Consider the following 9,208-nt stretch of genomic DNA (forward strand, 5'->3'; position numbering starts at 1 on the left):
TTGTTTGATCTTTGGTTTTACTTTGACAGGCGTCACCACGGCCGACTTTTGTGATTGTTCTTTGTTTTTCTGTGTCAAAGACGTCTTCTTCTGCTGTGCTTTTGCTGGCTGCTTCTTGGCGACTTTATTTTTATTCCATGGTTTAAACTTATTTGTCTTTGTTTTCTTATCAAGTGGTTTTCTTCTCGGCTTCACAGCAGTGCTCCCCGAGGTCGAGGTCGTGGTCGTGGTCGTGGTCGAGGTCGTGGTCGTCGTGCTGGCTGCAGTCGTCGCAGGTCTGTCGCGGCTCGTCGTCAGCGTCGGTTTGGTGGTGAGTTTGATTTTTCTTGGCGGTGGTCTCGTAGGTTTTGCATTCGTGTCCAGCACAGTCACTGAAACGGCACATGTGTCAGTAAATACCGTTTTCACAGTTTTATACTAAACTCTGCAGCCACATATGTTGAATTTTATAAGCCTGGTTTGAATATTTGGCTCCAAAAAAAAGATCTGAATGTTTGAAATGCTTTCCTTTTTTGTCTCTTTTTTATTTGAAGTACGTTTGATGTAAAACGGGAGACTTCTTTTTCTAGTTTTTATATATGACCTCAATGCGTTATACATTTTGGCAGCATATAGACGTAAAGTGGGGAATAAAAAAACAGGTTCTGCTGAGGACAGGAACACTGAGGCATAAAAAGCGCACGCCTGCATTTTGTTTTGCGTGCCAGAACAGATATCTTTATACACAAACCTCGAACATCATTTTATTTGAGTTGAAAATATGTTGTGTATATTTAGTGCACAAAAACTATTTTTATACCCTTTAGAAAAATGAAAAAAAAACACAGTGGAAGTATTTCTGTTAAAGTGCAATTTCAGAGGTTTGTCAGGTTTTGTGCATTAAATTGAAGCATAAAGTTTGAAGACAAAGTCATAAAAATGTGAAGGTAAGCTGAGGTGACTCACGTTCCCGCGGCACAAAAGGAAACTTCTTCCCTCTCACTTTGACAGGCAGCGGTTTCTGCTTGCATTTCCCCGGAGGAGCACGTCTGAAAAGAGTTTTTTTTAAGTTTAAATGGGGGCAAAACATAAAACATATTTATTCAGATTTTTCCAAAAATGTTAAAAAACAATTTAATTTTCTTGAGTTTTTTTCAGTCTCCTTGAGAGTGTCATGGTATGCCTCCCCATTTGCCATTTTGACTATTTTCCACCTGATGATGTAATTTTGACCATATTTGGCATAAAAACATGCTATTTCCACTAGGTGACCTGTCACAGTCAGTGTCGCTGCTGATCACTGACATATCCCAGACTGTGAAAAAAAAATACTTTGAATGTTGTATATTGAAAATAATATATATATATTTTTTAAACCTAATGGTATTTAAAGGGTTAAAATTCTGAAAATCAACAGATGCTTGATATTTATGATTAGGACTAATGGTTAAAATATTAACTCAGTTAAAGTAGAAAATCATATTAATGTAAAATATTTTTCATAGCCTAATTTTAAAAAACGCATTTTGTGTGCAGAGCGATACAATGTGAGTATTTGACACTGCACAAAAATAATAATAAAAATAAATGTTGCTGCTAATCATTGACACATCCCAGGCTACTTAGGGTGTAGTTTTGGTGTGTTTTTTTTCATCTAAAAATATAATGTCATGGTGACAGAAACCTGGCATTTAACGGGTTAAAATTCTGATGCTGGTTAAAAAAATTATTCAATAAAAGTGGAAAATCATATTAATATATTAAACATTTTTAAGCCTGATTTTGAAAAAGCAGGTCCTAAGGGGTTAATTGTAAGCCGAGTCCGATACCTCACCTGGACGGATCCATGAATTTGAAAACAGTCCCATACGGAGACGTGGCACTCGGGTACGCAGTGGCCAGAAAATATAGCTCCCCTAAAAATAAAAAAGCAAACTCGTTAAATTGACGTAAAGGTAAATAAACGAATCCGAATAATAACCAAACGCTGTGAGAGTGAACGTCACCTGCTTCGTCTTCAGCAAACGAGATGATGAACTTGTGATGATGGTTGATGAGTCCAGGAAACGAGCACGTCTTGGTTTCGCCCATGCACACGCTCCTCTCCCTCCAGCTTCCTGCCGCCTTATCTTCCTCTAACGCCATGATTCGACTTACGAACAAACATTTATCACATTTAGGGCAGGAATTATTAGTTCATCTCTCAACTGTATTATATATACGTACTGTTTGTGCTGGTTTTGTGTCTCGTTTGCATCTTTTTGTGTCTCTGTGTGTTTGTTTTGCAATTTTATGTCTTAGCAGAGTCATTTTGTGTCTCTTAGAGGCAATTTTATGACCTTTTTTTAGTCATTTTTGGGTTGCTTTTTAGTCATTTTGTGTCCTTGTGGTTGTTTTGTCCCATTTTGTAGCTATTTGAGATCATTTTATATCTACATAAGGTCATTTTGTGTCTGTTTGAGGCTAATTTATGTCCTTTTTGGTCATTTTGTGTAGCTCTCTAGTCATTTTGTGACTCCTTGTGGTTGTTTTGTCCTGTTTGTAGTTGTTTTGGACTCTTTGGGATCATTTTATATCTGAGTAAGGTCATTTTGTGTCTCTTTGAGGCAATTCTATGTCTTTTTTTAAATCATTTTGTGTCTCCTTATGGTTGTTTTGTAGTTTTTCTTTTAGGCTCCTTGAGTTAATTTTATGTTTCACTAAAGTCATTTTGTGTCTCTTTGAGGTCATTTTATGTCCTTTTTGTGTAGCTTTGTAGTCATCTTGTGTCTCCTTGTGCTTGTTTAGGGCCTATTAAATTGTAATATAAGCCAGGGAGGATTCAAGTGATGTCATTTGATTTAAAAAATGCATGTTTTTTTCTTTTTTAATTGATTCAAATTTAACAGCTGAGCAAACAAGCTGTTCCTCCCTTCGCTCCTGAGAAGCTCTTTTTTTCACAACAGTTGGAGTAAACTATTTGGCCGAGATCGACACAATCTTACCCACTCATGAAGTCTCCAAAAATGTACAGACCGTTGAGATTGGGTGATTCACATCCTCTGTACACATATCCCCCCGTCACAGACTTCCCAACATGATGGCTGTACGCAAATATGGGGAGGATGTCATCTGTGGTGGCAGAGAAAGATGAACAGAACTCAAATCTGAAGCATCAAAATTAGACCGAAAGCAGCGAATCGTGCTGGAAATGACAGGTGGTGAAAGAACCGAACGAGACGGAAAACAACTCATCGGAGAAGTTTGAGCAGAAAATACTCACTCAGCGAGGAGTTGTGGCACAGTTTCAGATCGTAGCACTCGAAGCCCTCTTTGGCTCTCCATCCGTAGTTTCCTCCCTTCACAATAATGTCGATTTCCTCGTAGCGGTTTTGACCCACGTCTCCGCAGAAGATCCTGCCCCTGCCGTAGCGGCTGACGGGGTCTCCGCGGTCCACAGAGCAGCGCCACATGTTTCTGACGCCGTACGCGTACACCTCAGGCCGGGCCTCGGGGTCACGGAGGAACGGGTTATCGGGGGGGATCCTGAACTGCTTCCCACTGGAGTCACTCCCGTCTATGTCGATGCGGAGCACTTTTCCCAACAGAGCGCTCCTTACAAAAAAAACAGTTCAGAGGTCTCAGACAGATCTGGATCCCTAATCGAGGGCACAGAGGTATGAGTCTTAAAACCTGGACATGAGTTATCGTCTCAAAGTCCATCAGTATGTAACATGATGATAGAAAAAGTGGAAATATTTTGTTAGTCTGACCAAAACTGGACTTTTAAAATACATTTTAACATGTTAGTCTGACTGAAATCGGACTAAATCGTATTTCTCGAAATCGAACAAACACACCCAGATAATCTGACTGGATGTCGAGCTATTCCATCATGTAAACACCTCAGTCAGACTTTAACCGGACTCGGCCGTGCTCCAAGTCGCCGCGCCGGCCTCCCTCCGTGGTCAGCGATAGGGAATGTTTTTGTGCTTTTGTTGACATCACTGTGTATCCTAAAACGTCAAAAGCAGACGCAGAAGGATATTTAGAGCGTAATATGAAGACGTGGAGGTCCACTGCAAAGCAGCAACATGTGGCGGTTTGGGAGGAGAACGTGTTGAAAAACAGGTTTTCTGATGAGGGAACCAAGCGACTGCAGCTTGTATTAGACAGTGTTTTGGGAACGTTCCCTGCTAGCTGGGACACTTCCTGCGTAACCTCTCAACATCACCAAAACATCCTCACAATATCGCAGTTAAAACGTCACGTCTCAGTCAGCTTTTAACCTTACACGAACATTATTTGAAATGATAAATGTCCTTTAAATGTTCTTTGAACATTAGATTTAAATGTTTGGCGAAGCATCAGGACTTGAGCTCTCTATACATTAAATATCAGTCTGCAGTAAAAGTGGAGAAGTTGATCATTTTAGTGCCGCCTGAAACTTTACATCCCACAGACAATATTTTAATACGATCAAAAAACAATGCTTGAGACTCGTGGTTTCTGTTACGACACAATAATTTGGTTTACTTGTTTTGTGCGTTGCCATATTTCCCAAATGGATCTCCAGCTTTTCCACCATCACCAGTAAAGATGTACAAATATCCGTCCAGACCAAACAGCAGCTGGCCTCCGTTGTGGTTCGCCGCCGGCTCCTCGATCTCCAAAATGACCCTGAGAGTAAAACAAAGGCTGCGGGTTCAGCACAATCGCATCCTCCAGAGATGATATTTGTTGTTTTTTCAGAGATAAATATTCTGCAGAACGCCTTCAGGTCAAGATTCATCTGGGAATTAAATCCTCAATTGACGCTTTGGCAAATGACACTAATCCATCTGTAATTATTGTCTAACAAAAAGGAGTGATAGCAGAGCGGGCCTCGGGCGTTCAGAGACGTTTCACCTGAATTTCGGGAAGACGTGATAGCTTTGAGGGAGGGTTTGCTCCGTCTGAGCTTTCTGACAACACAACAAACCAAAAGATTTTGGCAATTGTCATGAAATTTGTTTTATAAACATCGGAAAGTGAACATGATAGTGGTTACTTGTTTGAATTAATTTCGGTTTCTGGAGGCGATTTAATTAACTCTGTGACAGATCAGCAATCTTCTGATTAGCAACAACACTGCAGGCTCCGACTTCTGAGTAAGCGACACCCAATGATGGAGTATTCAAGTACAGTGTTGAAGTACTTGCACTTTACTTGAGTATTTGCATTTTCTGCTACTTTAAATTTCATGCAACTTCATTTAATTCAACTTCATGCTTCTCCTACATTTCAGAAGTGTTAGATTGCCCCCAGTTCTCTTCACTGCATATATATAGTTCTGTGGACATTTTATTTATTTCTTTTAATTTCGAATAATCCCCCCTCCCTTTTTAAAAACTAATTTCCAGGTCAATTTCTCTGCAATGCAACCAAGGTTTCATGTAATCAAAAAGCAGTTGAATAATAGGTGCTGGATGGAACAAAAATAAATACAGAAAAAGAGTCTGATGAGCATTTATTACCTCCTCAACATGGAGGTAACAAATATTCATGGGAGCATCATCTAGTGTGCAGAATATTTTTGTATTTTTTGTAAGATTTAATTCAAGTTAACGAAAAACTGATGCAGTTTAAAATAAAAATATTTGATTTGTTTATTTTAACAAGTTTTTAAAAAAAAAAAAAAAAGGTAAAAAGAGAGAAAAAACAAGATTTATTTTAATCGATGTATATATTTTTGTTCTGTCATAAATTTTTACATATAGAATTATAATAATTCTAAATATAGTTTTATGGACTTTTTTTTTCTTTTTTTTAATTTTATTTTCTAATTTTCTAATCCCCCCCTTTGTAAAAACTGATTTTCAAATCATTTTCTTGTCACCTTTTACTTATTTCTCACAATTTGTGGGACATTTCTTGCCTTTTTTTCTCTACAGAAATCAGTTTGCTCAGGTTTAGAGGGTTGAATAGGTTGAGGAAGGCGTCTGCATTAATAAACAGTTGATCCAGGTTTCAAAGGGTTAAGCTCAGGACATGTTTAGGCCTATATGATGTATAGTGCTCTGACAGCCTCGGGGGTGTGTGACAGCACAGTCCTCCCTGTCTTTCACAGGGTAATTGCAGTTTGCGCAGACGTGCATATTAACGGCTGTACTCTGATGCAGTAAAGAGAAGGACACGTTCCTTTTCGTGTACCTCTCTGAGTGAGCGTCGGCCGCGTTCATATCGTGCGCAGACACCTTCATCTCACTGACTCGAACTTTCTCCAGCTCACTGTTGACCAGGATGGAGTAGTAGATGAAGAAGCGTCCGTTGTCTCGATATTTGGGGTGGAAGGCCATCCCCAGGAAGCCCCTCTCGTCCCCCAGCCAGGGCGTGGTCATCACCTCCCCGCTCATGTCCAGGAATGGCCGCTCCAGCCGGCTGCCGTCGCGCAGATAAACCCACACGAATCCCAACTGTTCGGCGACGAACATGCGATGCGTGCCGTCGCCGCTGTGAAGCATCAGCACGGGATTCCTGAGGTTGTTGGCCACCTCTGTCAGGCACACCTGGAGACACCCTTTGGTGTCCTCCGCCACCTGTCCCAGGTTGCTGTTCAGGTCGGCGCTCTTCAGCACGTTGGGGTAGCAGTAGTCCTGGTCGGACAGGTCGACCACGCTGCAGAACGTGGACACGTCTCGCTCTGAGGTGTCCCGCAGCAGCTGGTTCTCAGTTAGGTATTTGACCACATGGCGACATTTGCCGTGAAACTCGGAGCAGTAGCCGAAGCAAAGGCCAGGAAGCTCTCGGACAGGTGTGTACGGGTCCTCGGCGTCATACAGGTGGGCTGCGTATGGAGAGCACTCCTGGATGGAGCAGACATGAGACGCTGCAGGTTACTGATAATCACAGAGACGTTTCAGAGGACTGTTAAGACAGGAGGGAAAATTAAAGGTGCACTTTGTCCAACTGAAAGCACTTAACCCTCCCAGGGCTGACAAAGATGTGTCCCCGAAGCCTGGGCCACACCCAGCTCGCCATTTTTGGTTCTAAAAATGTTCTGAGACTGTTACAATGAAACAACTGAATGTTTTTGTAACGTTTTCAGTGGCAAGTTTTCTTTATGTTCCCAAAACGTTCCTCTTAAAATTCGGTCAACATTCTCTATAAACATCAAAAAAATATGAAATGTTTTTTTTATGTGAACATGTGACATCACATTAAATTTTCATCTAAGAAAAAAAGGTGCCTAATCTCAGCCCTCAATAACATGTTCTGAATGTTGCTTTTAAAATGTTCTTCCTTTGTTCTCATGTAACATTGTGGGAACATTTAATGATCTGTCACCTCTCGGCATCACCAAAACATCCTCAGAGTGTTGCAGTTCAAACGTTAAGTCTAAGCCGTATCACTGTGTTACGGTACACCTCAGTATTTAGAAATCCTGACAGTGTGATTTTAAATACCGTCAGTAATATGGACACTCATCTTTCTATAACTTGCAGGGCGCATCAGGTGACCTGGAGGTGACGTCCAGGTCACACTGTGACCGGTGTGTGTTCACACTGACGTTTGTTGTTTCAGCGCTTCTGCAGAGCTGCCTGCTGCTGTAACTACTGTATTTCCACAATTAAAAGCACAGACTGCACTCATGTCTGAAGTTGTGTATCTGCTGCATCGTCAACAACTCAGTCCTGCAAATGATTACAGTAAAAAAAAGCCTTGTGTCAACAGCTGTAGGATTCTGTTGACAAATGTTGTCAGAGGGCTTTTATTTTGGAACAAAAACAGGAGAGGTTAAGTAAAACAGATAAAATTGTATTTTCTGATGTTTTTGACAAATGAAGACATTAAAACTGTAGTTAAAGGTGGAGAAGAGTCAATCTAAGTTTTTTATCTTAGTTTTGGAAAAGTGAGAAACGTGAAATCAGATGGTGTACGATTATCTTTCTCTATTTAATAAGGAAACCTTTTCTTGACATGTAATAATTGTATTTTGTATTTGCATTGACTAAAGAAATACAAGACAATTAACTGAAAATCATTTAAAAGAGAAAAAATATTTTTTCAAAAATACCTTCGAAAAAGTGCTTCAAAAAATAAGAGTTTTTAATTTTAAATATAAAATAATGATCGTCATAAATACTTTTTCCAAGCTTTGAATGAGAAATGAGTCCAAAAATTAGCAAAAAAGTACAAGAAAGTTACCTAAAACTATAAATAAATAAATAAATAAAAGAAGGAAAAGAAAAAGTTTAAAAGCACCTAAGAAAATTACTTGGGAAAAAAGTGATTTAATATTATAATAATTTTTATAACATAATGTTAAATATACTTATGACCCTTTTAAATATCGTTTCCATCTATTTTTTCTCTTTTCCCCTAGCTTTTAAAATATTTTTCGAAATCTACTTATTTATTGCTATTTGTGGAACATTTCTCACCAAGTTATTACTTTTTGTTCTCATGTTTATAAAAAAATCACCAGTTTTACTGGGGGTTCAAAATTAATTAATTGAAACAGAAATTTATTGAGTAATTAACTACTTACCATCGCACTGAGCAATGTTGTATTCTGGAAAATAAGTTTGTTCAATGACAGAAAAAAAAGTTGCATCGTAAAAAGTACTCGAGACATGCAAATATATTCACCTGGCACATTATTTCCTTCAGCATGTCTGCACAGAGCTCATCACCCGCCGCTTCCAGCTGGTCAATAATGTCCCAGTACCTCTCCGCGATCACGTTGTCTGTTTTCTGGTCGCAGCAGCCAAACTGCTCGTACTGCGTGCAAAACTCCAGGTGCCACGAGGGTTTGAAAGGTGGCGCGAAGTCCAGACACTGAGGATGAGCTGATGCTAGCTGGACCGGGACCAGCAGCATCACTGATATGATCAGGATAAACTGGGGAAGGCTAAGGGTCTTTGTGGATGAGCTCGGACGTGCCACTGTGCGTAAAACCGCGCGCCGGGCTCCGCTTGGATGGAGCGCAGCATCCCGCATACTTGTCATTTTTGCCGTCTGCCTCCGAAAGTCTTCAACTGTTTGCTCTCCTTTATGTATGAGCCAGAGTGGAAGTGTGCGCGCGTGCACGTCGATGTATGTGTTACGCGTGCGTAAAAGCTTGTAACTGGATGTGCGTCCCAGCAGCCAGTCTCGGCCTCATCTACCCGCCGTGTCTCACCACCTGCTTAAAAGTTTTAGTTTTATCTCCCACAAACAAAACATATTAGTAAAGCTTATTTAAGTTAATTAGGACTTTTATTTTATT

General features: G+C 40.1%; 1 protein-coding gene across 1 annotated transcript; it reads right to left on the reverse strand.

The window, feature by feature from the left end:
* Positions 1 to 822: 822 nt before the first annotated feature.
* hhipl2 (HHIP-like 2) lies at positions 823 to 8,940 on the reverse strand. Its single transcript, XM_042500713.1, has 8 exons — positions 8,590 to 8,940; positions 6,151 to 6,803; positions 4,495 to 4,638; positions 3,242 to 3,573; positions 2,964 to 3,090; positions 1,986 to 2,131; positions 1,814 to 1,895; positions 823 to 1,028 (listed from the first exon to the last, which is right to left on the reverse strand). The coding sequence occupies exons 1-8, from the start codon at positions 8,938 to 8,940 to the stop codon at positions 911 to 913; spliced, it is 1,953 nt and encodes a 650-aa protein (XP_042356647.1). The 3' UTR covers positions 823 to 910.
* Between the last annotated feature and the right edge of the window lie 268 nt (positions 8,941 to 9,208).

Source organism: Plectropomus leopardus, chromosome 14 (assembly GCF_008729295.1).
Source record: "Plectropomus leopardus isolate mb chromosome 14, YSFRI_Pleo_2.0, whole genome shotgun sequence".
In the NCBI taxonomy this organism is placed as follows: Eukaryota; Metazoa; Chordata; class Actinopteri; order Perciformes; family Serranidae; genus Plectropomus; species Plectropomus leopardus.

Coding starts and splice junctions, on each gene's coding strand:
- hhipl2 (XM_042500713.1), bottom strand. CDS start 8,940: ATGCGGGATGCTGCGCTCCATCCAAGCGGAGCCCGGCGCGCGGTTTTA. Junction 6,804..8,589: donor TGAAGGAAATAATGTGCCAG/GTGAATATATTT, acceptor TGCTCCATCCAG/GAGTGCTCTCCATACGCAGC. Junction 2,132..2,963: donor TTTGGAGACTTCATGAGTGG/GTAAGATTGTGT, acceptor TTTGTTCGTAAG/TCGAATCATGGCGTTAGAGG.